General features: G+C 42.1%; 1 protein-coding gene across 3 annotated transcripts in view; it reads left to right on the forward strand.

Annotated features, from left to right (window-relative positions):
* The window catches only part of CCAP (Crustacean cardioactive peptide), a 159,008-nt gene extending 132,430 nt beyond the window's left edge, over window positions 1–26,578 (forward strand). For all 3 annotated transcript variants that reach the window (XM_070097207.1, XM_070097206.1, XM_070097204.1), the window contains 5 exons: window positions 11,885–11,999; window positions 13,894–13,951; window positions 16,467–16,585; window positions 17,233–17,346; window positions 25,651–26,578. In XM_070097207.1, coding sequence (XP_069953308.1) covers window positions 11,895–11,999; window positions 13,894–13,951; window positions 16,467–16,585; window positions 17,233–17,346; window positions 25,651–25,671 — 417 coding nt within the window. In that variant the 5' untranslated portion in view covers window positions 11,885–11,894 and the 3' untranslated portion in view covers window positions 25,672–26,578. The remainder of the gene's footprint in view (window positions 1–11,884; window positions 12,000–13,893; window positions 13,952–16,466; window positions 16,586–17,232; window positions 17,347–25,650) is intronic.
* The last annotated feature ends 441 nt before the right edge of the window (window positions 26,579–27,019 follow it).

A 27,019-nucleotide genomic window follows, 5' to 3' on the forward strand; every position in this document is an offset into this window, starting at 1 on the left:
TGTGTAAGAGAGTCAGTCAACTTCAACTCTTCTTATATGAGGTGAATAACGTGAGCTTCAGATTAATAATGATTTCAGACCAATAATGACTTCAGACTAATGATAACTCTTTGCATCAATGAGTAAAGAAAGGCACAATAACGTGACTGGAACAATACACAAATTACTCGCACATAGGAGACTGAAACTTATGCCGACGTTTCGGTCCGACTTGGACCATTAAGTAGTCACACGTGTGATTTGTTATTGGTCAAAAGTCGGATGGAAATTGTATCGTAAATTTCAATTTCCTACGTGTGGGCTATTTGTGGATCTTCCCATCAATGGTCTCTGATCCAGAACAGTCACAATATGCAACAGCAATGATTTTTTAATCTGATTAATCACATGGCACGATCTAGCCTTCATAAGTGGTCAACCACATAATGTGACTGAATCTTCATAAGTGGCCAACCACATAATGTGACTGTGTGAAGAATTACTCAGCTCTGTAACAACTTCAGACAGTATTACCAAGGCTGGCTCCTCCTCAGGAAAATTAATGAATAGAAAAAGAAATAATAATTCACAAAGATAAACACTTTATTATTTAGTAATGCAAAGATAAAACAGTGAAAAAATGAAGGTGTATCCTACCTGAAAGAAAAATTAAAAATTAAATGGAAAAATGACATTTGAATTCAACGCTAATATATACAGTGATACTGGAGTGTCTGGTTGAGGTTGACACCGTCTTGTAGAAATTGTAGCCGTTGCTGATGTGGGGGGGGGTTCACAGGTGTTTAATGACAACCCAATGACTAGTTCTTCACAGAGTCTATAGCCTTGAATAGTCAGTCCAGATGACAGGAACGTAGGTTCTTTACAACTACAAAGATGAGGAGTAGTGTCCTGTACAATTAATCAGGTAGGTAGATCATAAGGTGATGTCCCAAGACCGGTTTCAGTCCGTCTCCTTCAACACTTCTCGTTGGTTGGCAGGTGACCCGATCTGTCATTCCAAGCTGGAAAGAGAGACAGGTTACCCACTGCTTAAGAAATCACTCTCCATGATAAGTGTAAGATACTTAAAAAAGGTGGTGATTAACTAAAAGTCTCATGTGGAGCTTAAAACTGAAAGGACTAAGTTTATTATTGGTCAAAAGTGAAGCTTTCAACCAATATCCACTAGAATAGGAGCAGAGGCTTTTACTTACAGTTGTGCTGGGAGCTGTGAGTCGAGTGATTACTGTTTGGCCGGAGCCCCACACGTCACCTTTCGGGGCGAAGAGAAAGGGGGGGGGGATAGCGGGAGCTAGAGTGACCCTACCTTATCAAGCAGCCAGCAATCAAACTATCGTTACCATATACTCGCTCGCTACTCCTATTTGTTGAACTTTTCCTTCACAGACTGTATCTTCAGAAGTGACCAACCACATAATGTGACTGTATCTTCAGAAGTGACCAACCACATAATGTGACTGTATCTTCAGAAGTGACCAACCACATAATGTGACTATCTTCAGAAGTGACCAACCACATAATGTGACTGTATCTTCAGAAGTGACCAACCACATAATGCGCTTGAATCTTCATAAGTGACCAACCACATAATGTGACTGTATCTTCAGAAGTGACCAACCACATAATGTGACTATCTTCAGAAGTGACCAACCACATAATGTGACTGTATCTTCAGAAGTGACCAACCACATAATGTGACTATCTTCAGAAGTGACCAACCACATAATGTGACTGTATCTTCAGAAGTGACCAACCACATAATGTGACTGTATCTTCAGAAGTGACCAACCACATAATATGGTTTAGCTTTCAGAAGTGACAAACCACAATGATGTGACAGTCTTTTGAAACGACGAAACACATGACCCAACACAGCTTCCAGAAATGACCAGTCACAAAGCGAGGATGTAGGAGAAAATGATAGCAACCAATGAGGAGAGAGAGAGAGCGAGAGAGAGAGAGAGAGAGAGAGAGAGCGAGAGCGAGAGAGAGAGAGAGAGAGAGAGAGAGAGAGAGAGAGAGAGAGAGAGAGAGAGAGAGAGAGAGAGAGAGAGAGAGAGAGAGAGAGAGAGAGAGAGAGAGGAAACACATTTGGAGACAGGCAGTCACAGGAGGGTGAGCAGATGATGGTCGCTCATCACAAAGAAGACCAAATCACGTAAGCCACTCCAGAAAGCAAGCAAGCGATGGAAGTTAGGTAAGTATGTGATTTTCTGAGCAAGCGTGAAGAAGGAAAGAAGAGGAGGAGGGAGGGAGCGATGTAGGGAAGGCGGAAACAGAATTAGGTAGGAGGCGTAAGGACCTTCGCACACAGTGAGAGGTGTTGAGTCTGCACTGAAGTGGGATTGCATTACGTGGTGAGTGTTTGTCTGTTGCACAGAGAGAGAGAGTGAGAGAGAGAGGGAGAGAGGGAGGGAGGGAGGGAGGGAGGGAGGGAGAGAGAGGGAGGAAAGGAGAGAGGGAGGGTGAGAGCAAATAAGTGATAAAGACAAAGACATAACCAACAGTAGAAAGAGAGTTGAAAATAGTAGCCAAGAGAATCTAGTTAATGTAGTATATGCACATCAGAATGATCCCAATATATTTGCGAATTATTTCTGTTATGGTAGGATGGGCTTCTCCGTAGAGTTTATTACATTACATACTGAAACACGGGTGGACATGTCCGTAGAGTTCATGGCATTCTATAGTAAAATATGGGTGTACAGGCCAGTACAGTTTTATCACGGGATTAAGTATAGATTTATAGTGAAACATGGATGTGTATGTCCGTAGAATGTATCACTCAACACAGCAGATAGTGAAACATTGGTGTATATCTCCGTGCAATATATCACAACACAGCAGATAGTGAAACGTGGGTGTGCATGTCCGTAGAGTTTATCACTCGAACGAGCATGTTGTGAAACACGGATTGATTTCTCCGTAGAATTTATCACGCTATAATCATTCTATAATTGTTGAAATCTGGGTATATATGTACGTACAGTTTATCGTGTTATTCTTTTATCATACAGTATCCAGATATACGTGCTTGTCGTTTGTGTGTGTATGAGTGCGTTCGTGCATGCTTATGTATGTATGTGGGTGTGAGTGTGTGTACAGTCTCTTTGTTCCTCCTCGATGCACTGGCCAAAGACTACATTTTTCATTAATTTTTGTGTTTGACTCGTAAAATCTAAAATATTTACATGTATATTATTATTCTATTCTCAACACGTAAAATATATATATGTATGCATTGATTGATGTATGTATATAGTAATATATGTAAAGTATATGACTGGACTCGGTAGAGAACTTGGATAAACACCAGTGCCTTCATTTTTTATATTGTGACTGGCATATATATAAGACCTCTCTCGACTGAATGCTTTATTAGATTTAAAGACTGTTTCAGTGAGTCATAACCTTGTTTGAGTGTCAAACACTTTGGTAAGTTAATTAGGTTTAAAGCCGCTCTACTACGCAAGTGGTCATTAAGGCTGTGCATCACCTCTACACCTCCTGTCGGGTTTAATCTCAAAAATATGTGTTAGAGTTCATGAATACTCAATATACCCAGAGAGTTACACACACCTGTCTTCTAATGTATATTATGACCAAGCAACGAAGACCCTTCTAATTATTAGTATTTGGACTAGTAGCAGTAGTAGTTGTAATAATAATAGTAGTAGTAGTAATAGTAGCAGTAATAATAATAGTAACAGTAGTGGAAGTATTTTCGATGGAAGAGTTAAAGTTGTAGGGGGTCATACAGCGCCTGGAAACTGTAATAATCAGGTTTGATCCAAGGAATACGAGGATGACGCCAGGCAGAAAGCACCAACAATATTTTAACAGCAATAGTGACCTGAAACCACGCCCTTGTTTGGATGATTTTTTTTCATCTCGATTTATTTTTACGAGCGATGCAGAAGAGTATAGAAACGAAGAAAAAAATCGAGTAATTGACAACTTTACACGGGAGAAGTTAGCCGTAATTAATTTTCCGAGAAGTAAAGAAAATAAAAAAAGAATAGCATTTTAAATGTTGTCTCAGCTGGAAACTTAAGACTCGAGTTAAGAAATTCATCTGGTGATCAACTTTAGCAACGTTTACGCTTAAATTAAGTCGCTACGGCGTCAAAACTAGGCAAAAATAAAATAAAATATCTGATTAATCTGCTGTTTCCTGTTTATGTCTCTGTTTAAGTTAAACTTGCAGATTTAGATTAATGAGCAAGCAAGGTTTTAGTCACATAATAACGAGCGCAAATTTAGCGTTTCATGTTAAACATTACTAAATGTATATAAGCTGAATTTAAGTAAGCTGGTTATATTATATAGTTTTAATAAGATTAAATTAGGCTTTTTAGTTTTAGTGTAAAAAGCAATATATATATAAATATATATATATATATATATATATATATATATATATATATATATATGATAATTAAGACGAACTATATTTTAATATAGTTGGGGATGTTAGGTCGTCTTTGCTTATTAAGAGCGACATTTACATTTCGACGAGGCTCGGCCTAGTTTAAAGTAAGTTAAATCTTGTTACTTAAGAATAATTGTCTTTTCGTGTGTCGCAAGAGTTTAGATTACATTTTTTCTTTAGCTAATTAATTTCATTTTTTTAAGTATGCAGAACTTTGAGGTCCTATTTCCCCCACCTCTCTCTCCATGTCTGTGTCTCCGTCTCTCTCTCTCACTCTTGTTATACATTTATAAACATTTCAGACAGATAATCTAGGTTTGCTGCCTCTGACAATAACCTATGACTATCATATAGTAGTTATATCAGTGGGTTATGTGAACTGAGGTGCTGCTGAGGTGCGACATATTGCCGCTACTGCCTCTGACACTCCCGTACCAAATTTGATGAGTTTTTGGCACCATTACGGATTAAATTTTACAGTGTAATTATTTTGAAGGGTAACAAAATTGGTTCATTTTGAAGGCGGATTTAGTGAGCTTCGTATTCACGTTCCGGGTTGTACAATATTTGCTAAAAAATTAATTTTCATCTTTTGATGGAAAAATTTAGGACATGCTGTTTTATTACATTAATTGGGAAGCGGTAAACCCGTAGCGCCTCGGTGAATGAAAGAGTAATCAGGTTTGACCCTGTGACGAGGAAGGTAGCTTCAATTTCTTGAATCAAGAGCCCTGCACCAGTATAAGTGGAACCTTTGCACCCCCCCCATGAAGGATTAGAACAGGGAATATTACATACTCACAGACACATTCACACACACACACACACACACACACACACACACACACACACACACACACACACACATACACACATACAGGCCAGTTCCATGGAACTGCGACACTGAGTTCAAACTCTCGGGGTCTATGGAAGTTGTTGAGATGGTTTCCCAAACAAGCGGTATTGTAAGATAGCAAAAATATACTCCAGCGCCAAGAAAGGAGATAACAGCGCCAGGAAACGAAGATACCAGCTCCAAGGAAGGGAGATACCTGCCCCAGGGAAGGGATATACCAGTATGACTGAAGGGAGATACCAGCGCCACACTTGTGCTGCTGGAATATCAGGGTACTAATGACACGTAAACTCACCCCTGGTACTCTGCCTCTGAGCTGGTGGCCACAGAAATGAATACCCAGCTGCGACTGTGACCTAGAACCATGAATCCAAAGAGAAACACAAAAGAAGAAAAACGGAAAACTAATAAAAAAAACTATATAGAATAGCAAAGTAGAAAGAACCATGAAAAATATATTCACCATCTAAACAGAACAACACTAACTACAAACCACGAAGCAGACAGAAGAGCAAACAAAACAAAAAGGAAACCACTTAGATATATGGAGCAGAGGAGAGCCAGGACGACCATGTGAATGGGTCTTTGGACTCACCAAATAAAATTCACTCACATGAGCAAAAGCTGATGTCTCCTCTCTTGAGAGAGCCATCAAGGGGTTCTTGACGTAAGCAAAAAAGGATAGGAAAAGCTTATATAAGCAAATTTAAGCCCAAAACAAAAAGAACTATGAATCTCTTGAGATAAAGAGCTTATTGGGTCAGTATTGATTTCGAGTAAAGTGGGTAACAAATCTATATATATATATATATATATATATATATATATATATATATATATATATATATATATATATATATACATATATAACTGATGATATAGTGGGCGCCTTAAATGTCATCTCATTTCTTTCATACACTATGGTTGTAGTCCTGCTTTGTGTTCCCAAGCCTGCCTTTATCTATTAATATTGTTTCAAACTTATATGATGTGTGTGTGACAGAGAGAGAGAGAGAGAGAGAGAGAGAGACCACAAAGTATCCACAGCGATACACAGTCTACACCTCTTCAACCCGCCTACACGCCTAGTCGATCCTCTCTACTTTAGCTGACGTATCGAAATACTCTTTTCTCACACTTGGCAGATTTTAAAATCCAATTTTGTTATTAGCCTTCCAACTTCTCCAAAGTTAGCTCATCGAAGCGGCTTACAGATAATAAAATCAATCTCCTCTATATTTAAGGCTTTTCCGATGGCCAAAGTCCCTGCAATTTCCTTAAAAATACATGATTTCAATAAACAAAACTTTACATAAAAATGAGTAAATTATTGTTTCTCTGTAATCCAGGACTGAGGAAGATTTGCCAGCACAAGTCCGTAACGATTATGTATTATATAAATTTGATTAGGCTACACCTTGTGGAATTGTAAAGAAAATTACTCTTCTGAAAATAAGATAACAGAGGATGTTCAAGAGTAGTCTGGTGGTTATTATCCCCGGGGGCGGGGTTAATAAGGCAAGATAAGATAAGAAAGCCAAGCAGTGTGACTTATTTCCTCTTGGGATACTTAAAATATTTCTCAGGATGCGACCCACAACACTCCATTAACTCATACATGTTTACCGCTAGGTAAACATGTGTAAGACTTGTCAATCCATGCCGTCTTGCCTGGGGTTCCAACCCGGGCTCTTTTGTTATTAAAATAACTTTCTCCAACTGACCCCTGTACTGCACCGCTGCTGCTAGACAGGAAATGTACAAAAAAAGTTGCTTTATTCTCTACGACTCTTCCACCTCCATTCTCTTTTACCACAAATCTCTCTCTCTCTCTCTCGTATATATATATATATATATATATATATATATATATATATATATATATATATATATATATATATAATATATATATATATATATATATAATATATATATATATATATATATATATATATATATATATGTGTGTGTGTGTGTGTGTGCAAAACAACCACTGTGAAAGAATAGTGAAAATCCACGCGCTGTCGTGACTACTCACATTATCAAGGAACAATTGTTCCTTGATAATGTGAGTAGTCACGAAAGCGCTTGGAATTTCACTATTTTTTCACAGTGGTTGTTTTGCATATTCTGAAATCACCTGTTTACTGTGATCTTCTTATTGCATATATATATATATATATATATATATATATATATATATATATATATATATATATATATATATATATATATATATATATATATATATATATATATATAATCAAGAGTGTATCAGTCTGTAGTGGAAGGAAGGCGGGGTAGGGGTCGGCCTAGGAAAGGTTGCAGAGAGGGGGTAAAGGAGGTTTTGTGTGCAAGGGGCTTGGACTTCCAGCAGGCATGCGTGAGCGTGTTTGATAGGAGTGAATGGAGACAAATGGTTTTTAATACTTGACGTGCTGTTGGAGTGTGAGCAAAGTAACATTTATGAAGGGGTTCAGGGAAACCGGCAGGCCGGACTTGAGTCCTGGAGATGGGAAGTACAGTGCCTGCACTCTGAAGGAGGGGTGTTAATGTTGCAGTTTAAAAACTGTAGTGTAAAGCACCCTTCTGGCAAGACAGTGATGGAGTGAATGATGGTGAAAGTTTTTCTTTTTCGGGCCACCCTGCCTTGGTGGGAATCGGCCGGTGTGATAATAATAAAAAAAAATATGTGTGTGTGTGTGTGTATGTGCGCGCGCGCACGAAGATTCAGAAATTGAGAGAGAATGTTTGACACGTTGTGACTAGTGAGAAGCAGACAGCCAGCAGTGCAGAAGTTATTCTATACAACCATTGTTTATGGAGAAGAGGCTAATGGTGTCTTTGTTGGGGAGTCATTTGTGAAATAGGTGAAGGGAGGCGGCCCGTTGGGAGGGGACACTGACTTTCTCTTATTCCACTGTGTGTGTGTGTGTGTGTGTGTGTGTGTGTGTGTGTGTGTGTGTGTGTGTGTGTGTTTGTGTGTGTGTGTGTGTGTGTACAAACTTTCAACTCATGCTCTCGGGTTAGTGAGAATGTATAAGCATGCACAAGTTTCTCCTCCTCCCCATCCTCTTCCTATTCTACATCCTCTTTCTTCTTCTTTTTCTTCTCCTCTTCCACCTCCTCCTCGCCCACCACCTCCTCCTTCTTCTTCTTCTCCTCTTCCACCACCTCCTCCTTTCCTACCTCCTCCTGTGAATAAGTTAATTACAAACATCATCACAAGACAACACTTCAGGCAGACTAATGTTTACTTTTCATTTTGTTTTGTATTTGTTTTTATTTTGTCTTGTGTTGAGAGGTTCTTTGTCAGGTGGGGTGCAGGGGCGCAGGCACGCGCAAAGACACACTCTCACACACATACACGTACACACATTCAAGCACACAGTCGCATGCACACACACGCACACACAAGAGTGCTACTAGTACGAAGAATAAATAATTCGTAATAACAAAAAATAAAGTGACAGAAAGCGACTAAACATGAGGATGTGCAAGCGTAACTTTCGAACTCCCCAAGGATAAGCATCTATAACTAGTAAAGTCCCCCTACAGGGGTAGGGTGTTAGTACTGGAGTCCCCCCAGGGTGGGAAAGTGTAAGTGGAGTTTCCCCAGGGTGGGCGGGTGTAAGTACTGGAGTCCCCCCAGGGTGGGAAAGTGTTAGTGGAGTTTCCCCAGGGTGGGTGGGTGTAAGTAGCGGAGTTCCCCAGGTCTCGCTCTTGGGTCCCATACTCTACCCTATGGAATGCTACGCCAAGCTATCCAACATAGAAGTAGGCGTCAAGGCGAAAATAAGTAATGTTTTAAGCAACTGTTTCCTATATACGTTAGATCGGACCTTGAGTATGCAAAGCCACTGTACAACACATAGCTAGCAACTCAAGATAACAGGGATAGGTTAAGTGTCACATAAAAGATACCATAACTGAGAAATAAAGTGACAATGAAAAGCTACTGGGACGTTATCTGATGACTGCCAGAGGAGAAACCAAACTGGGCAGTAATCACAATATACCAATTACTCCAATATTATTTTTAAAGGGGTGGACTGGTAAGCCAGTGGAAGGCCTTAGTCAGATGATCAAAAGCTCCAGGAAACATTTGTCCTGTTTCCTGACGACTCTTACCTAACCTAACCTGACTATAGACAAGGTGGACAAAGATAAAAAGAAACGAACAATTATATGAAACACATGAAAAACATGATGCATTTATTTGCGATGATGAGGTATGAAACAAGTGAAAAAAACTTAGGAAACGACATAGAAAATTAATGCGCACAAGTTTTCACATCCACGAACTAAACTAAGTACACACACACACACAATCTGGAGTTTAGTAGAGGCAGGATCCGTACATAGCTTTAAGATCAAGTACGATAAGGCTCTTGGAACAGTAGAGAATGGATCTAGTAGCGACTAGGGAAGAGGCGGGGGCAGGAACTGTGACTCAATCCCTGTAACCACAAATAGACAAGTACAAATGGATGAGTACACACTCACACACTCATCCTCACACAGAACTAGAGCTTAACACCCTTAAAAAAAAACTCTGCTATGAAATTACAGGCTCGGAGTCATATTTTAGCGCTGGCAAGACTTAAAAGAGTCATACGGGTCACTGATGCACTCCACACTTGTTGATCTTCATTAGCGACACTCCACCAATTTTTTTTCCCTGCCGTACACCAGCAACAGCAAAATTAAATTACACCTTCATTACATGTGCAAATTTTGCCACGTTGATTTTAAATTTTTCATTATTACAATACTGTTTCAGCGTTCAAACAAAAGTTCCGCAAGTTTTGCTAGATTTAATATCTCACAAAATATATAATTTCACGGCCTGTATTCACATTCAGAAAATATATATACACTGGTTAGACACTGGAATTATTAAGGGACAATACAATTATCCTCAAAGATTTGTTAAGTTATACCATGCATTACGATAGTAATTATGGACAAGGTAGATTATAGTGGAAAAATGAACATGTTATTAGTAGACGGGAGTACTTAAGTACGATGATAATATAGAGACAATTGCAGCTTTAATGACAGTCATAACGGAAACGAAATAAAACTTGGTCAATAAAGGATTCCATGGTCTTGATGTCTCAAGTTGTTACTTATCCAACACATGTTTGACTGATGTGACTACGAAAGGCTGGATGTAGTTGGCCCACTGCAGAGTTCCTTTATTCTTATAATATTTTACACTAAAGGTTATGTCTACCATATGTATAATGTATTAGGAAAATTTAGTTTAGCCGCATAATTCACTTAACATTTAAAATGCAAATAATAATTTCCCGGGTGTACTAATGACCTGCTGCATTTTTTATGTTTTACGAATATTTCCGTTTTTTTATATCTCAAGGGATACATTTTTTAATTGTACCAGTTTTAAATTTACAAGAGTTACACAAATATACTATCTTCTGAAATTGAAAAAAAAATATATATATATAATTTCTTTGGTAGCTGAACAGAGATGTGAATTGTTTATAAAGTTGAAAAATGGGAACAAAGGAAGTTTTTCCATGATAAAACTTGCATTACCACTCAGCAATGTAACAAGAATGACAGCAAAACTAATATTGAACACAATAATGAGGAGAAGCAGTGCAAAGCCCTTGTATCCCTGAGTTATAGCAGAGTTATAGACTTAATTAGCGCACCGTTACTGATATTAACCCCTTACTACTGGTACTACTACTAGTTGCTACTAGTATTACTACTAATTATTACTGGTATTACTACTAGTTACTACAAGTACTACTACTACTTACTATTAGTACTACTACTACTAACTACTAGTACTACTACTATTCCTATTATTACTACTACTAATAATAATAATAATACTCTTAATACTAATACTAGTATCGTTATTACTAATGTTAATATTACTAGTAATGCTACTACTATTACCACTTCTAATAATAAAAATAATGAAGCAGTAATGATCGTGCTCCACGAGGCTACATATAGATCCATTACTCAACAACTAACAAAGCACTATATACCTGGTCGGTGCTTCACACGGCTCTGTTATAAATCTGCATTAAATCTGGCAATTTTTCAAGAAGACAAATATGCATTTTTTTTACACTACTAATTTAAACGGGTTTAGTGAGCAGATGGCCTCCCTGCCATGGATCCCACTCACACATCCAAAACTTACTAGGCTTTTTTGAGCCTTTGCATTTATAAATTTATTTTGATCATGCGTACATCTTCCAATTATTATTTCGTGTCAGGTGACAGAATGCAGCATGTGGAGTGTGATAGACTTTGATAATTTGTGTGGTTAATTTTCTCTGTTTCTTTGCGATATGTATATATCTACTCGATTGAAAGTTATGTAATTTCCTCTAAAGTGTATATTCACTCGAATTTGAGTGATAAATTTTCTGTAAACGATGAATGATTTAGTTTTCTCTATGATAAGTATTCTTACTTGACTCTGGTAATCTTGCTCAATAATCCAGAGTGCAAGTTTTCCTGTTTTGTTTGATCCATAAGCTACAGTATTGTCTTTTCCTCTTGTATAATTTGTTGTGTAATATATTGCGTCACGCCCACAGATCATCCACAATGTCAAGTGTATGCTGGTATGGGCGTGCGGGCGTGCTGATGACTGCTGCTCTGCTCTTCTTCGTCCTTGTCGCCCACACTAATGCTGTTCCTCTAGCCAAGAGGGTAAGTACACCCACTCTTCCACTGATATTATTACATTCACAGGGAGGAGGGAGGGAGCGCGAAATCCTCAGGGGTTATGCAGAGCCTGGAAATACGCGAGGCAATTTATGTTCTATTACAGGAAGGAGAGGACAGGAACAATTCTTGTATCAAAAGGAGCCTCCTATTGAGGGGCCAGGGAAAGAGGGCGACTGTTTTTTCGGGGGTCGAAGCATAACTCCTGGCCCCGCCCAGCTCCACAATCCTGTAAACATGTATATAAAACCACAAGCAAATTGTAAGATAAAGGCCACGGCACCTCTATCAAGGCTAGGAATAAGTGTAACCGGGAAGCGTTCACACACATAAATATTTTCACTATCGTTCTGGAGGACCCCCGGTGGGAGAGCTTGTGTTTACAAGCATCTTAGAAGCAGCAGCAGAGGTAAACATTGACTCACTACGTGTTTTTCCATTTTTGTTTATCTTTCTCCGTTCTTCAACTCTTCTTGGTGACCTCCAGCAACATGCCCGCCAATGACCATTACCTTTGTCAAGATTTTTTCAACAATATACAGTTATTCGCTATATTTTGACATTTCACGCCCCTTAATGTTTATTGAGAAGACTATTATGCTCAGGAGTTTCGTAAGGTACTAAGTAAGTTTAATGGCTTGCTTCTATTTTTCTCTTGTTTACATGCAAACTGTGTTTTAGCTTCTGGCATTTATGATTTTTTTTCTCCTCCTGTTTTCCCTCTTCTTTCTCCTTTGGTCAGCTTTGCTCTGACCTGCTTGCTAGTGTCACATTCACTTCCACATGCTGGCTCCCGCTGCCTCACCTGGCTGTGGTTGCCTTCGCTGTAGCATCTGTCCTCTTGCTTCCTCTTTCTTCTCCCCTTCTTAACATTTTCCTCCTCCCTTTCTCATCCTATTCCTCCTCTTTCTCCGCGTCCTCCTCCTTTCGTCTTCCTCATTCTGCTCCTCCTCATTTTCCTGCTTATTCAGCATGACCTCTTCATCTTATTTTTATAAGCAGTATCTTATTTTTACACAGTTGAATTTACAGACTAGAAGTAGTTATCCTGACTGCTTATTTCCGAGTCCAACTCTGTCTAAGGTATACCTTAACACTAGGGGCGGCTCCTGAAGTGTTATATAGGAGGGGCTCGATGTCTATCAGCTTGGAAAAGGGAGCTAGAAGACTTGTTTTAAAACAACGATATTATTATTATTATTATTATTATTATTATTATTGGGTGCTCAGACCTCGCTTCTCCCTTCCTGTATGCGCTACACAGCAGTCGACTAATACCCAGGTACCTATTTGCTGCTAGGTGAACATGGACAACAGATGTAAGGAAACATGCCCATCGTTTCTACTCACCCCGGGAACAAACCCCGGTCCTTCAGTTGTGAGCCCAGGGCGCTCCCACGAGACATCTATTTATTGTGCCATTGTTTTGTGTATTTTTTTTTGTCCCCGGTCCTGAATACTGGTTCGGTGAGGCCCTCCTCCTGTCCTCCCAATCCAACCACCCACACACCCGCCCACACACCACCCACCCAACCCTCCCCCCCCCCACACACAGTCATAGAGTTGTCGGGAAGTGGAATAGTCTGGGAAGTGATGTAGTGGAGGCAGGATCCATACATAGCTTTAAGAAGAGGTATGATGAGGCTCATGGAGCGGGAAGTTACCTAGTAGCGGCCAGCGAAGACGCGGGGCCAGGAGCTGTGACTCGACCCCTGCAACCACAACTAGGTGAGTACACACACGCACACACACACATATCATCAAATGTTATATTCTGTTATTACATTTTATAATTATCACATAATTTTCTACATAATAAATTATAGTTCTTTCATGTAAGATTACATTAATTAAAAATAAGTGTCTTTCTTTGTGGCAGGATATTGGAGATCTTCTTGAGGGGAAGGATAAACGTCCATTCTGCAACGCTTTTACAGGTGAGATAACTACCTTGGGTGGAGGGAAGGATGAGTGAGGCATGGAGGAGACAGTGTGGAGGGAGACATGGAGGAGTGAGACAGTGAGGAGGGAGACATGGAGGAGTGAGACAGTGAGGAGGGAGACAGGGAGGAGCCAGACAGGAAGGGTAGTAGTATCATAAATTTCCAGTGGGTTCATCACTAGGACGAAACACACGAAAACCAACTACTACCCAGATATCCGTCACAGCGAGGCGAACACTGATAGCGGGTGCAAGGTGAATACTGATAGCAGGTGCAAGGTGAATACTGATAGCAGGTGCAAGGTGAATACTGATAGCAGGTGCAAGGTGAATACTGATAGCAGGTGCAAGGTGAATACTGATAGCAAGTGCAAGGTGAATACTGATAGCAGGTGCAAGGTGAATACTGATAGCAAGTGCAAGGTGAACACTGATAGCAGGTGCAAAGTGAATACTGATAGCAGGTGCAAGGTGAACACTGATAGCGGGTGCAAGGTGAATACTGATAGCAGGTGCAAGGTGAATACTGATAGCAAGTGCAAGGTGAATACTGATAGCAGGTGCAAGGTGAATACTGATAGCAAGTGCAAGGTGAACACTGATAGCAGGTGCAAGGTGAATACTGATAGCAGGTGCAAGGTGAACACTGATAGCGGGTGCAAGGTGAATACTGATAGCAGGTGTAAGGTGAATACTGATAGCAGGTGCAAGGTGAATACTGATAGCAGGTGCAAGGTGAATACTGATAGCAGGTGCAAGGTGAATACTGATAGCAGGTGCAAGGTGAATACTGATAGCAGGTGCAAGGTGAATACTGATAGCAGGTGCAAGGTGAATACTGATAGCAGGTGTAAGGTGAATACTGATAGCAGGTGCAAGGTGAATACTGATAGCAGGTGCAAGGTGAACACTGATAGCAGGTGCAAGGTGAATACTGATAGCAGGTGCAAGGTGAATGCTGATAGCAAGTGCAAGGTGAACACTGATAGCAGGTGCAAGGTGAACACTGATAGCAAGTGCAAGGTGAATACTGATAGCAGGTGCAAGGTGAACACTGATAGCAGGTGCAAGGTGAACACTGATAGCAGGTGCAAGGTGAATACTGATAGCAGGTGCAAGGTGAACACTGATAGCAGGTGCAAGGTGAACACTGATAGCAGGTGCAAGGTGAATACTGATAGCAGGTGCAAGGTGAACACTGATAGCAGGTGCAAGGTGAATACTGATAGCAGGTGCAAGGTGAATACTGATAGCAGGTGCAAGGTGAACACTGATAGCAGGTGCAAGGTGAACACTGATAGCAGGTGCAAGGTGAACACTGATAGCAGGTGCAAGGTGAACACTGATAGCAGGTGCAAGGTGAATACTGATAGCAGGTGCAAGGTGAATACTGATAGCAGGTGCAAGGTGAACAATGATAGCAGGTGCAAGGTGAACACTGACAGCAGGTGCAAGGTGAACACTGATAGCAGGAACAAGGTGAACACTGATAGAAGGTGCAAGGTGAATACTGATAGCAGGTGCAAGGTGAACACTGATAGCAGGTGCAAGGTGAATACTGATAGCAGGTGCAAGGTGAATACTGATAGCAGGTGCAAGGTGAACAATGATAGCAGGTGCAAGGTGAATACTGATAGCAGGTGCAAGGCGAACACTGATAGCAGGTGCAAGGTGAATATTGATAGCAGGTGCAAGGTGAACACTGATAGCAGGTGCAAGGTGAACACTGATAGCAGGTGCAAGGTGAATACTGATAGCAGGTGCAAGGTGAACACTGATAGCAGGTGCAAGGTGAACACTGATAGCAGGTGCAAGGTGAACACTGATAGCAGGTGCAAGGTGAATACTAATAGCAGGTGCAAGGTGAACACTGACAGCAGGTGCAAGGTGAACACTGATAGCAGGTACAAGGTGAACACTGATAGCAGGTGCAAGGTGAACACTGATAGCAGGTACAAGGTGAGCACTGATAGCAGGTGCAAGGTGAACACTGATAGCAGGTGCAAGGTGAACACTGATAGCAGGCACAAGGTGAACACTGATAGCAGGTGCAAGGTGAACACTGATAGCAGGTGCAAGGTGAACACTGATAGCAGGTGCAAGGTGAACACTGATAGCAGGTGCAAGGTGAACACTGATAGCAGGTGCAAGGTGAACACTGATAGCAGGTGCAAGGTGAACACTGATAGCAGGTGCAAGGTGAACACTGATAGCAGGTGCAAGGTGAACACTGATAGCAGGTACAAGGTGAACACTGTTTGAGATGTCAATTTGCTACTGATGACTGTAAAGGAAGGCCTATGTTATTCCCTCGATTAGAAATTTTTACCACAAATACTTGACGATTATTTTGTGTAATCTTGAGCTAAGTTGTTAGGCGGCTATCGAATAGGAGTGAGAATGGTCGAGTGTGAGTTAGACCTACCTAGTATTATCCCGTGTGATGACGGCAGGGATCCTTTCTTCTTACCTTCTAGTATTATAACATTAATATACTCTATCTGGTCCAGGGTGTGGCAAGAAGAGATCTGACCCAGGTGTGGAAGGTGTGGCTTCCAGCTCTGAGCTCGACGCTCTGGCCAAACACGTCTTGGCTGAAGCCAAACTCTGGGAGCAACTCCAGACCAAAGTACGTGATATACACCCTCAGGTGAGAGGCCTTCATGCTCCTGAAGGGTTCTTCTTCCAAGGAATTAGAACCACCATCCCTTTGCACTAAGCGCGTTTACTTTTCATTCTTCAGAAGCTGTATTACCCCTACAGGTTTAGAGCTTCCCCATGAATATAACGCTAATATCAGTATAACATAAACCTTTCCTATTTCATAGGCAGAACAATTGTTTTGCCAATATTCGACGACTCTATCTCTTTCTTTCTCTCTCTCATATTATATATATATATATATATATATATATATATATATATATATATATATATATATATATATATATATATATATATATATATATATATATATATATGCAATAAGATCACAGTAAACAGCTGATTTCAGAATATGCAAAACAACCACTGTGAAAGAATAGAGAAATTCCAAGCACTTTCGTGACTGCTCACATTATCAAGGAACAATATGTATATGTATTTGTATATATATATATATATATATATATATATATATATATATATATATATATATATATATATATATATACACACACACATATACGCTATGACTCCATGGTTTTGAGTTGCAGTTACCTAGTTAGGGTCAATAGGCCTCCTGTAATGCTATATTTTATGTCTGTTACATTTTAGATGGAAGTAATGCGTAGCCTGGCCGCCCGCATGGAGAACAACCCACTGTACAGGAGGAAGCGTTCTCTCCCACACCAGCCTCGACACAACCTCACATCAACACCCAAACAGAAGGTAAGTCCATTGCCTTCTCATCCTTCACCCGTATACCATTTTTAACAGTTCCGTTTACAGGCTGTCATTAATATCCACAATAAAGATACCAAAATGTCGCATTTGTGTCTTATTCATCTACTTGACGGTTTTGTAAATCATTAATATATAATACTGTTATTTCGCTCACGTTAATTCAGTGCCTAGTTCTAAGGTACATTATCACCTCTTTCCCCAGGATGCGATCAACAATATTTGACTAGCAGTCTTGTACCTGTTTACTACTATTACGGGAGCAGAACAGGTCATGCAAAGAAACTTGTCCATATGCTTTTCCCGCCCGGGAATGAAACCTGATCAGGGAAATATGAGCTGAGCGCCCTAGTAGTGAAGAAAAATAATAAGTATTAGATTTAAATATCACCCCGCGCGGTTATATGTGGTGTTTTATTTTCAAGGTAAATGTCTCCTGCGGTGATTTAGGCGGACAGAACACCGTCTGTTCGGTTAAAATTGTCGTTGTTGTGCTATTCTCGTATAAATGAAGTAAGAAAGTTTGTCCACAAAGTGCTTTTTTCAGTTTTAAACATTTATTACAGGAAAATAGGAAAAGATATGAAAATGCAGTTTTCTATACATGATAACTAGGCTGGTTAAGTTTTTATGTGCTACTCAAGTCAATGCTCAAGTTCATTCCGCGTATCATTTATTCAAACAGGGAGAGTTTTAATGTCATCAACTGGTATAGGGAAAGCATTATTGCTCAAAAGCTCCTACAAGAAATTTAAAGGTGTGATATCAGAGAAGCATGGAGGAAGGGCATTAGATAAAGTCATCACGTCCAATCCATCTGCCAAGGAACTTCATGTTAGGATGAATCTGTACACTCACACTTCAGTATGGAGATGCACCGTCTTGCTGGTTGTAATTCTTCTAACTGAAGGTCTGCATAATTTTGTAACATATCAAGGTACAGGTACACATTTCTTGTAATGATTGGCTCACAAAAGAACATTGGGTTTGTTACCCTATCGTGCATTTATCTACACCAGATATAAAACTTTGGACCATGACACACGTGCTCTCGGTTAACTCTTCCAAACATGCTGTTCTATAGGAGAATTAAAACCTCTTGACGTAGTTACTGGCCTCATTATTTGAGGTATGCAAACTCATAACGCTAAGAATTGTTATTTGGTTGTAAGGCCTGAACTAATTGCTCTTTACTTAGGTGGTCTTAATTTCTTGTGCACGACTTTGTGTACTGCTCATCTGGGAGGGGGTCGGGTCTGCGACCGGGCCGCAAGGGCGTTGACCCTTGGAACACACTCCAGATATAATCTAGGTAAACGTAGCTCACGTGAAGTACGAGGAGATTTCCAAGGACTAGGTTGAAATGCCTCCTGGATGCTGACAAGTGTTCTTGGAAACCCCACCTGGCCGCCCACTCCAAGGCCTGTCTAAGAGACTACTTGTCCCCATGAGCTTGTGCAACCAAAAACTAATGTTTGGTTTGTATGCAGGATCCTTTCTATATTGGTACCACCTTCCTTCAAACATATTAACTGGGCACTCTAATTACAATCTGTTATGTGCAGAAAACTGCATATTCATCTTTCGACTTCTTCAAGGGGGGGGCTCCTTGGCGTGGTGAAGAGGCTCTTGGTCTGAGTAGACCTGTCGGTCTACTTCCTCAGACCGAACCTAATTACCCTCCAATCCCCCGTTCCCTATCCCATACTCCCCATCCTCCCATTTTTCCTTTCCTCCTCCTCCTCCCCACCCCTCCCTTTTGCCCTTCCTTTTTGGCCTTTGGTTTTTTTTTCCCACAGGCACGCTAGCTCCTAGGTAGGGGAAAGGGTACCGGGGTCCATCCCATTCCGTTGAGGTTCTTGGCGATGGCGTAGTTTGCCGTGGAATCTGGATTGCCTGGGGATGTCCTGATCCCTCTCCGGTATCCCGGAGGGTGGCTTTGGGTGTCTCTCGGGCGACGGGTGTATCTCTGGAAGCCACCTTTCGGATTCCGGGGGTGGTGGCCGAAGGAGGTATGTTTTGTGGTGGATTTCCGGCCGCCCTCTCTTTTGTCCACCGAGGTAGCTTGGCAGATGTGAGGTTGCTATCCCGGATTGCCGGTTTACTGGCATGATGGGTAGGGTATGGCACGGGTTCCATGCTGCATCTCCGCTACTTGCGGTGCTGAGGTCCTCTTGGGCGCGGAGGGAGATTTCTGGCCCTTTCATTCCTCCTAGGAACTATCCCTCCCCGGTCCCCCCTTTTTTTATTCTTTTTTTTATTTTTATTTTCTTTTCTTCTTTCTTTTTTTTTCTTAAAAACAAAAAGAAAGAAGTAACCTAACCATGGCAGCCCTAGTCCATGAACCTGCTACCCCCGGGCCCCTTCTTGATACCGCACCCCGTTCTGACCCCGCCTCATCTTTGGACCACTCTTTGGACACTCCTCATGCCTCTGTACCTCTTGCCGGTGCTGTTTCCTCACCTGCTTCAGGTACTGAGGCCTCGACTGACTCCTTCAATTTATCTGACCTTCGCTCTCCTCTGACTATGCTTCCGGCCTCTCCCTCTACGGTGCGGCAATTTTCGAATCGCTGGCCCGTTCCACGTCGGACCAACTCTGGTCCCACGCCTAAACGCCAACGACAATTACCTGCTGATGATACTTCTCCACCTTCTCGTTCTTCTCAGAAAAGATCGACACGTCCTTCACTACCTTTCCACGCTCAGTTTCAGACTGCACAATGGACTAAATTCTTTACTTTACGACCGACTTCCTCTACTGCCTATCTTTCTGACCACAGTATTGGCAAGGCACTCCTACGCCATGTTGGTAAAGATATTTCTTTTCATGCTCTTAAGAGCGGTACGCGCATCATCACCGTACAGAATGCTACCCAGGCTCATGAGCTTTCTCGTCTTTCCCATATTGATACTGTTCCTGTAACTATTGAAAAGCATCATTCCCTCAATTCTTGTAGTGGTACCGTCATTCTGCCCCATACCATAGTTCAACACAATCTCCAGACATGTGGCACTGACATTCTTGAACAGCTGGAACTCCAAGATCTCCCAATCCTCAAGGTAGACACTTACGTTCTTCATGCCCGCAGGTGGAGACGATACCCTAGCAATGTGGCTCGTTTAACTTTTGACAGCCGTGAACTCCCATCCTCCGTTTATGTAGCAGGACATCAGTTACAAGTTCGAAAGGTGATCCCTACACCGCAACAGTGTAGAAATTGCTGGCGATTTGGCCATCCAGCGAAATATTGCAGATCTATCGCCGAATGCCCAGTCTGTGGTGCCGATGACCATTCTAATACGTCTTGCAATCGACCTCCCTCTTGCCTTAATTGTCATGAGGCTCACCCTTCATACTCTCGCCGTTGTCAAGTCTACTTAAACGAGCGGGAAATCCGTTACCTCAAAGAGGCAGAAGGTCTCCCTTATGCCATGGCAGTTTCTCATCTCCGCCTCCAAGGGAGACTACCTCGTGTTTCTTATTCCCGTGTTTCAAAACGTCCCCCCACTTCTGGTATCCCATCTTCTGCACCCACCTCTGTGGTTACCTCTCCCATAGTCACTCCTGTAGCTAATTCTTTTGCTGTCCTCGGCTCAGACGTCCCTACTTCAACGTCTCAGTCTGATCTCGCTTCTTCGTGTTCTCTCTCACAAGCCTCAGTAGCGACGAGATCTCGTATGACACCTCCTCCCAATCGTCCCTCTACTTCTCAAAAGTCAAAAAAAGGTCCGTTGACACCTCCTACCCATCTTCCACCTCCTCATTTTCCCTTCCCTGTCTCTGTACCTGGTTCTCCCCCTCTCACTGGCTCTGTTACAAGTGTAGAGGTTCACCCTCCTCCTCGTACTGTACCTTCCTCCCCTGTTCCCTCCCAAGTTTCTTCCTCTTCTGCCACCTCCCAGGTTTCTGCCTCTTCTGTCCCCTTCCACGCTTCTCCAGTTCCCTCCACCCTTTCGCCCCCCCCTACCTTGGTACAGTCCATTACAGTTCCAATCTTTACTCATCCTCCCCCTACCATTTCCAATATTGTCTCCCATACGACGTCTCTGAATTCTGAAACACTTGAAGCAATCTCTGAATATACTGCAGAGACCAAACCATCAATGGACACTGATCCAAACTCCGCTCCTTCTCTCTCCTCTACTCCATCTGCGCAACTCCTTTCTTCACACCGCACCGTTCCTTCGCTGCTTGAACGTTTTCCACTGCCTCTGCATGTGGACTTTTCTAACCCCTCTAGTCCATAGGAACCCTTACCTGCGGATTTCAGGTATCTTTATCATTGCCAATCATGGCCTATTTACAGTGGGATATACGCGGCCTCAGGGGTAATCGGGGTGAGCTTCAGATGTTACTCTCCCAGTTTTCCCCTGTTGGTGTTTGCTTACAGGAACCAAAATTACACTCTGCTGTTATCTCTCCCATCTCAGGCTATAATTTATTGTATTCTTCAGATCCTTTTCCTGATGGGACCTTTAATGAAAGTGCCCTTCTTCTACGCACTGATATTCCGTACCATCAGCTATTTGTTCGTACTTCACTGCATTACACAGCAGCCCGTATCCACTTGCATAGGTGGTATACGCTCTGTTCTTTATATCTCTCTCCTTCTCGGGCATTATCTATTCCGGATATTGCCTTTCTTGTTTCGTCATTACCACCACCGATTCTGTTACTTGGTGATTTTAATGCCCACCATTTCCTCTGGGGGGGGTCTCACTGTGATTCCCGTGGCATTCAGTTTGAGGCTTTTCTTGCCACCACCCCCTCCATGTTTTAAATACAGGTACTCACACCCATTTTGATCCTCGGACTCACACTCTCTCTTGCATCGATCTCTCAGTCTGCTCTTCCTCCGCCGCATTAGACTTCACTTGGTCTGTTCTTCCGGACTTACATGACAGCGATCATTTCCCAATCATTCTTACTTCCCCTTCATATTCACCACCTCTTCGCATCCCACGCTGGCAATTTGACCAGGCAAATTGGAACCTTTACTCACACCTAACTGTTCTTAGAGAGGTTCCTTCTTCGTCCTCCATCGATGAGCTTTTACACCTCTTCTCGTCCTCCGTTTTAACCGCAGCTTCTCATTCTATACCCCAAACTTCGGGCAGGCATTCTCAGAAATGCGTGCCTTGGTGGTCTCCTGCTTGTGCTCGTGCAGTACGTTTGAAACGCACTGCATGGGGCAGGTACCGGTACAATAGAACCACAGAGAGACTTCTTGATTTTAAGTAGAAGCCTGCGATCGCTCGCCGTGTCATCCGTGACGCTAAACGCACTTGCTGGCGAGATTATGTCTCCACCATCACCTCTGCTTCCTCTATGAGTGCAGTCTAGAAAAAGTACGAAAACTGAGTGGTAAATATTCTCCTGACCTGGCTCCTGTTCTGCGGGTTGCCGGTGTTGATATAGCAAACCCACTAGATGTTGCCAGTGAAATTGGCAATCATCTGGTCCATATTTCTCAGGGACTCCATCTATGCCCCTCATTTCTTTCATCAAAGTCTGCCAGAGAGTTAGCACCCTTGGACTTTTCTTCTCTCAGAGAAGAACAGTATAATGTGCCTTTTACACTTCAAGAACTGGAGGCAACACTCTTAGCTTGCCGATCATCGGCAGCTGGGCCCGACGACATTCATATTCGTATGCTACAACATTTACATCAGTCAGCCCTTGCAGTCCTATTACGCCTTTACAATCTTATTTAGTCACAAGGAGTTCTTCCACAGCTGTGGAAATCCCGTAGTGCCTGGTTTGTGGAAATCTCCCTTTCCACAAACCAGGCACTACGGGACATGAAACCTCCCACTATCGTCCCATTGCTCTTACCAGTGCAGTTTGCAAAGTGATGGAACACCTAGTAAATAGACGTTTAGTGTGGTATTTAGAGACACAACAGTCTCTCCACTCGTCAATTTGGCTTTCGTAAGGGACGTTCTACCATAGACCCCTTACTACGCTTGGATACGTATGTTCGTAATGCCTTTGCGGATAACCACTCAGTTATTGCCATATTTTTTGACCTTGAGAAGGCATATGACACAACTTGGAGGTATAATATTTTAGCCCAAGCCCACTCCTTAGGCCTTCGAGGCAATCTACCATCCTTCCTTAAGAACTTTTTAACTGACAGGCATTTCCGTGTTCAGGTTAATAATGTGCTCTCCCCGGACTTGATCCAAGCTGAAGGTGTCCCCCAGGGATGTGTTCTGAGCACAACACTTTTTCTCCTTGCTATTAATGATTTGGCCTCTAGTCTTCCATCAAATATTTGGTCATCACTCTATGTTGATGACTTCGCTATTGCCTGTGCAGGCGCTGACTGTCACCTTATTACAGTTTCTCTCCAGCATGCAGTCGACCGTGTTTCCAATTGGGCCACCACACGTGAGTTTAAATTTTCCAGCACTAAAACCCACCAAATTACTTTCACTAGACGCTCTGTCATCTCCGATTATCCTTTGTACCTCTATGGCTCCCGTATCCCTGAACGTGATACAATCAAGTTTCTGGGCCTCCTCTTTGATCGTAGGTTATCCTGGAAACCTCACATTACCTCTCTGAAGGCAACTTGTCACAGCTGGCTGAACCTTCTTAAAACCCTTGCTCATCTTTCATGGGGAGCTGATCGTCGAACCCTCCTTCGCCTACATTCCACCCTTATTTTATCGAAACTTGATTATGGTGACCAGATCTATTCAGCGGCATCTCCTGCTACTCTCTCTAGCCTTAACCCCATTCATCACCAAGGATTACATTTATGCCTTGGTGCTTTTCGCTCTTCCCCTGTCGAGAGCCTCTATGCAGAAGCGAACGTTCCATCCTTATCCGATCGCCGTGATGCCCATTGCCTTCGCTACTATGTACGCTCTCATGATCTCCGCAATCCTTCCATTTATAGAATGGTCACTGATATTAGTAGACATTCTTTATTTGTTCGCCGCCCCTGTTTACTCTGTCCCTTCTCTCTTCGCCTTCATTCGCTCTTGTCTTCTCTTCAATTACCACCTTTCTATGTACATGTAGCATCTCACTTTTCCCTACCCCCCTGGGAAGTTCCAGCTGTTCGAGTCTGTTCTTTCTCTCTCCCTTGCTCGTAAGCCCAACTGTCTACGGTCGCTTCCCGCTCTCTTTTTCTTGACCACTTTCACTCTCATTCTCATGCCATTGCTGTGTACACAGATGGCTCTAAGTCTTCTGACGGCGTAGGATTCACAGCAGTGTTTCCGGACAGCGTCGTACAAGGGCATTTACTATCTTCGGCTAGTATTTTTACTGCTGAATTGTATGCCATCCTTACAGCACTTATCCGTATTGCATCTATGCCTGTGTCATCATTTGTGGTTGTCTCAGACTCCCTTAGTGCTTTACAGGCTATACAGAAATTTGATACACCTCACCCCTTAGTCCTCCATATCCAACTTTGGCTACGCCGCATCTTTACCAAGCATAAAGATATTGTTTTTTGTTGGGTCCCTGGTCATGTTGACGTACAGGGCAATGAACAGGCAGACACTGCTGCGCGGTCAGCAGTACATGACCTACCAGTTTCATGTAGAGGTATTCCATTTACGGACTATTTTGCTGCAATATCTTCCCAACTTCACACCCGTTGGCAACAACGTTGGTCTACTATGCTCGGCAACAAACTTCAATCTATTAAACCGAGTATAGGTTACTGGCCGTCTTCTTATCACCAGTGTCGAGGTTGGGAGACTACTCTCTCCCGTCTTCGCATTGGCCATACTCGTCTTACTCATGGATATCTCATGGAGAGGCGCCCTGCTCCTCTCTGTGAGAATTGCCAAGTTCCATTATCAGTCAGCCACATTCTGTTGGACTGCCCACTTTATCAACGAGCACGCAGAATTTACCTCCGTCGTCGTCTTCGCTCTGCTGCTCTCTCTTTACCTTCCCTTCTCGCTGATGGACCCACCTTTCATCCAGACTCTCTCATTGACTTTTTGACAACAACTGACTTACTTCACAAATTCTGATACCTTCAGCCCTTTCTACCTCAATCTCTTGCTACCCTCTACCCCAGTACTATCCCCTGCCCCGCTGTTTTCTGTAACCTACTGATCATCCCTCCTCCCTTCTGCCATCCAATACCCTCGCTTCCTTCCCTACCCTGCAGCGCTGTATAGCCCTTGTGGCTTAGCGCTTCTTTTTGATTATAATAATAATAATCATGTCTTTCGAGATCAGAAGAGGACTTTGCCGGAACTTTTAACATATATTCAGCAATCTCTTTGGTAATTTATGTTTTTTATCGTTCAACAGGTGAATAGTAAGAAGCAGTGAAGAGAAGAGGTGGTAAAAAGCAGCGAGGGGACGCCAGTGTAACATATTCCTGATGTTAAGGAGGGACATCATCTTCTCTGGCTCCTCAAGGCGACTCTTCTCACCTACAGGCTGAAGAATAAATTACATGGCTGTAACAATTCATAACTAACCCACAAATTAGAAATCAAAACAAGATGACTTTTCAGTTAGCCCTGGACCATTGTCAAATCATGAGTCACTTGATAAAATTGGCCCAGGATGGCCGAAACTTCATCGTTTTAATTTCTATTTAGTGGGTTTCTCGTGAACCAACAGTCCCTTCCCATTCACCTTTCTTAACTTAGTTTAAGTCTATTAGAAAAGAGTGTACAAACAAGATTCATCGTCTTCATCTTGGCGTTCGAAAGAGTATTATATATATGATAATGTCCATCTAGGGGCCCTCAACAGTCTTGTTATTACCGATCAACGCAAAGTTCACGAAAAATGGTTTATAAGTCATTGAAAAGAAAATTATGTATATATATTTTTCCCCTCACGATTATTTTTATTGTTGTACTGCATTTTTAAGTGTCCTAAATACATCTATATATCTGTTGAAGACTTTGATGTTCCGTCTAATCTGAAATGGAGTCAGATCTGAGCATATTTTTGGAATATGGTGGTAGAAGCGCCTCAGGTTTGGAATCCAGATATGGATGTTTTCCTGAGTTATGGCCACTTGTATTGCAATGTCTCCACCTGTGTTGCAATACGGCCACCTGCGATGCAGTGTGGCCACCTGTGTTACAATACGGCCACCTGCGATGCTGTGTGGCCGTACTGTTGAACTTGAGTAGTCTTGCTGCCAACTGTCTTTAGGGGAAAAGAAATACGATTGTATGGCTTAGTGTTCAAATGAATTACAGTGTTTACGTTCCTCCGATTGTGTGTTTTATTATCCTCTGTTTATATTGACCAAGTCAGTCACTCTCTCTTCAAAAGGGAAGGGGCGGGGTTGCCTTTATGCTGGTGATCTCTCATTCCCCAGGAGCTTGTAGTGTCCCCTACGGGTTTAACGCTTCATAAATAAAATCTGTCGAGAATGTGTTTTACTGCAAATTTTAATAAATACTGGCTTGCACTCTTGTAGGTGAATAAATGGAAAACATGAATAAAAGGATATAAACAGTGCTGAGAATATCTAAACAGGATATAGTAACGCACTTTTATGGTAGCATCATTAATGCAAAACCTGTGAAGTGGCTTTTAATATAGCTTGGACGGGTACATGAGTGGGCTTGGAGTTGGTTCTGCCTTACATGAACCAATAGGCCTAACGCAATATTCCTTTATAATACATTTAATGTCAAGAATCTAATTACCT

This window comes from Cherax quadricarinatus, chromosome 56 (assembly GCF_038502225.1).
Source record: "Cherax quadricarinatus isolate ZL_2023a chromosome 56, ASM3850222v1, whole genome shotgun sequence".
Taxonomy (NCBI): domain Eukaryota; kingdom Metazoa; phylum Arthropoda; class Malacostraca; order Decapoda; family Parastacidae; genus Cherax; species Cherax quadricarinatus.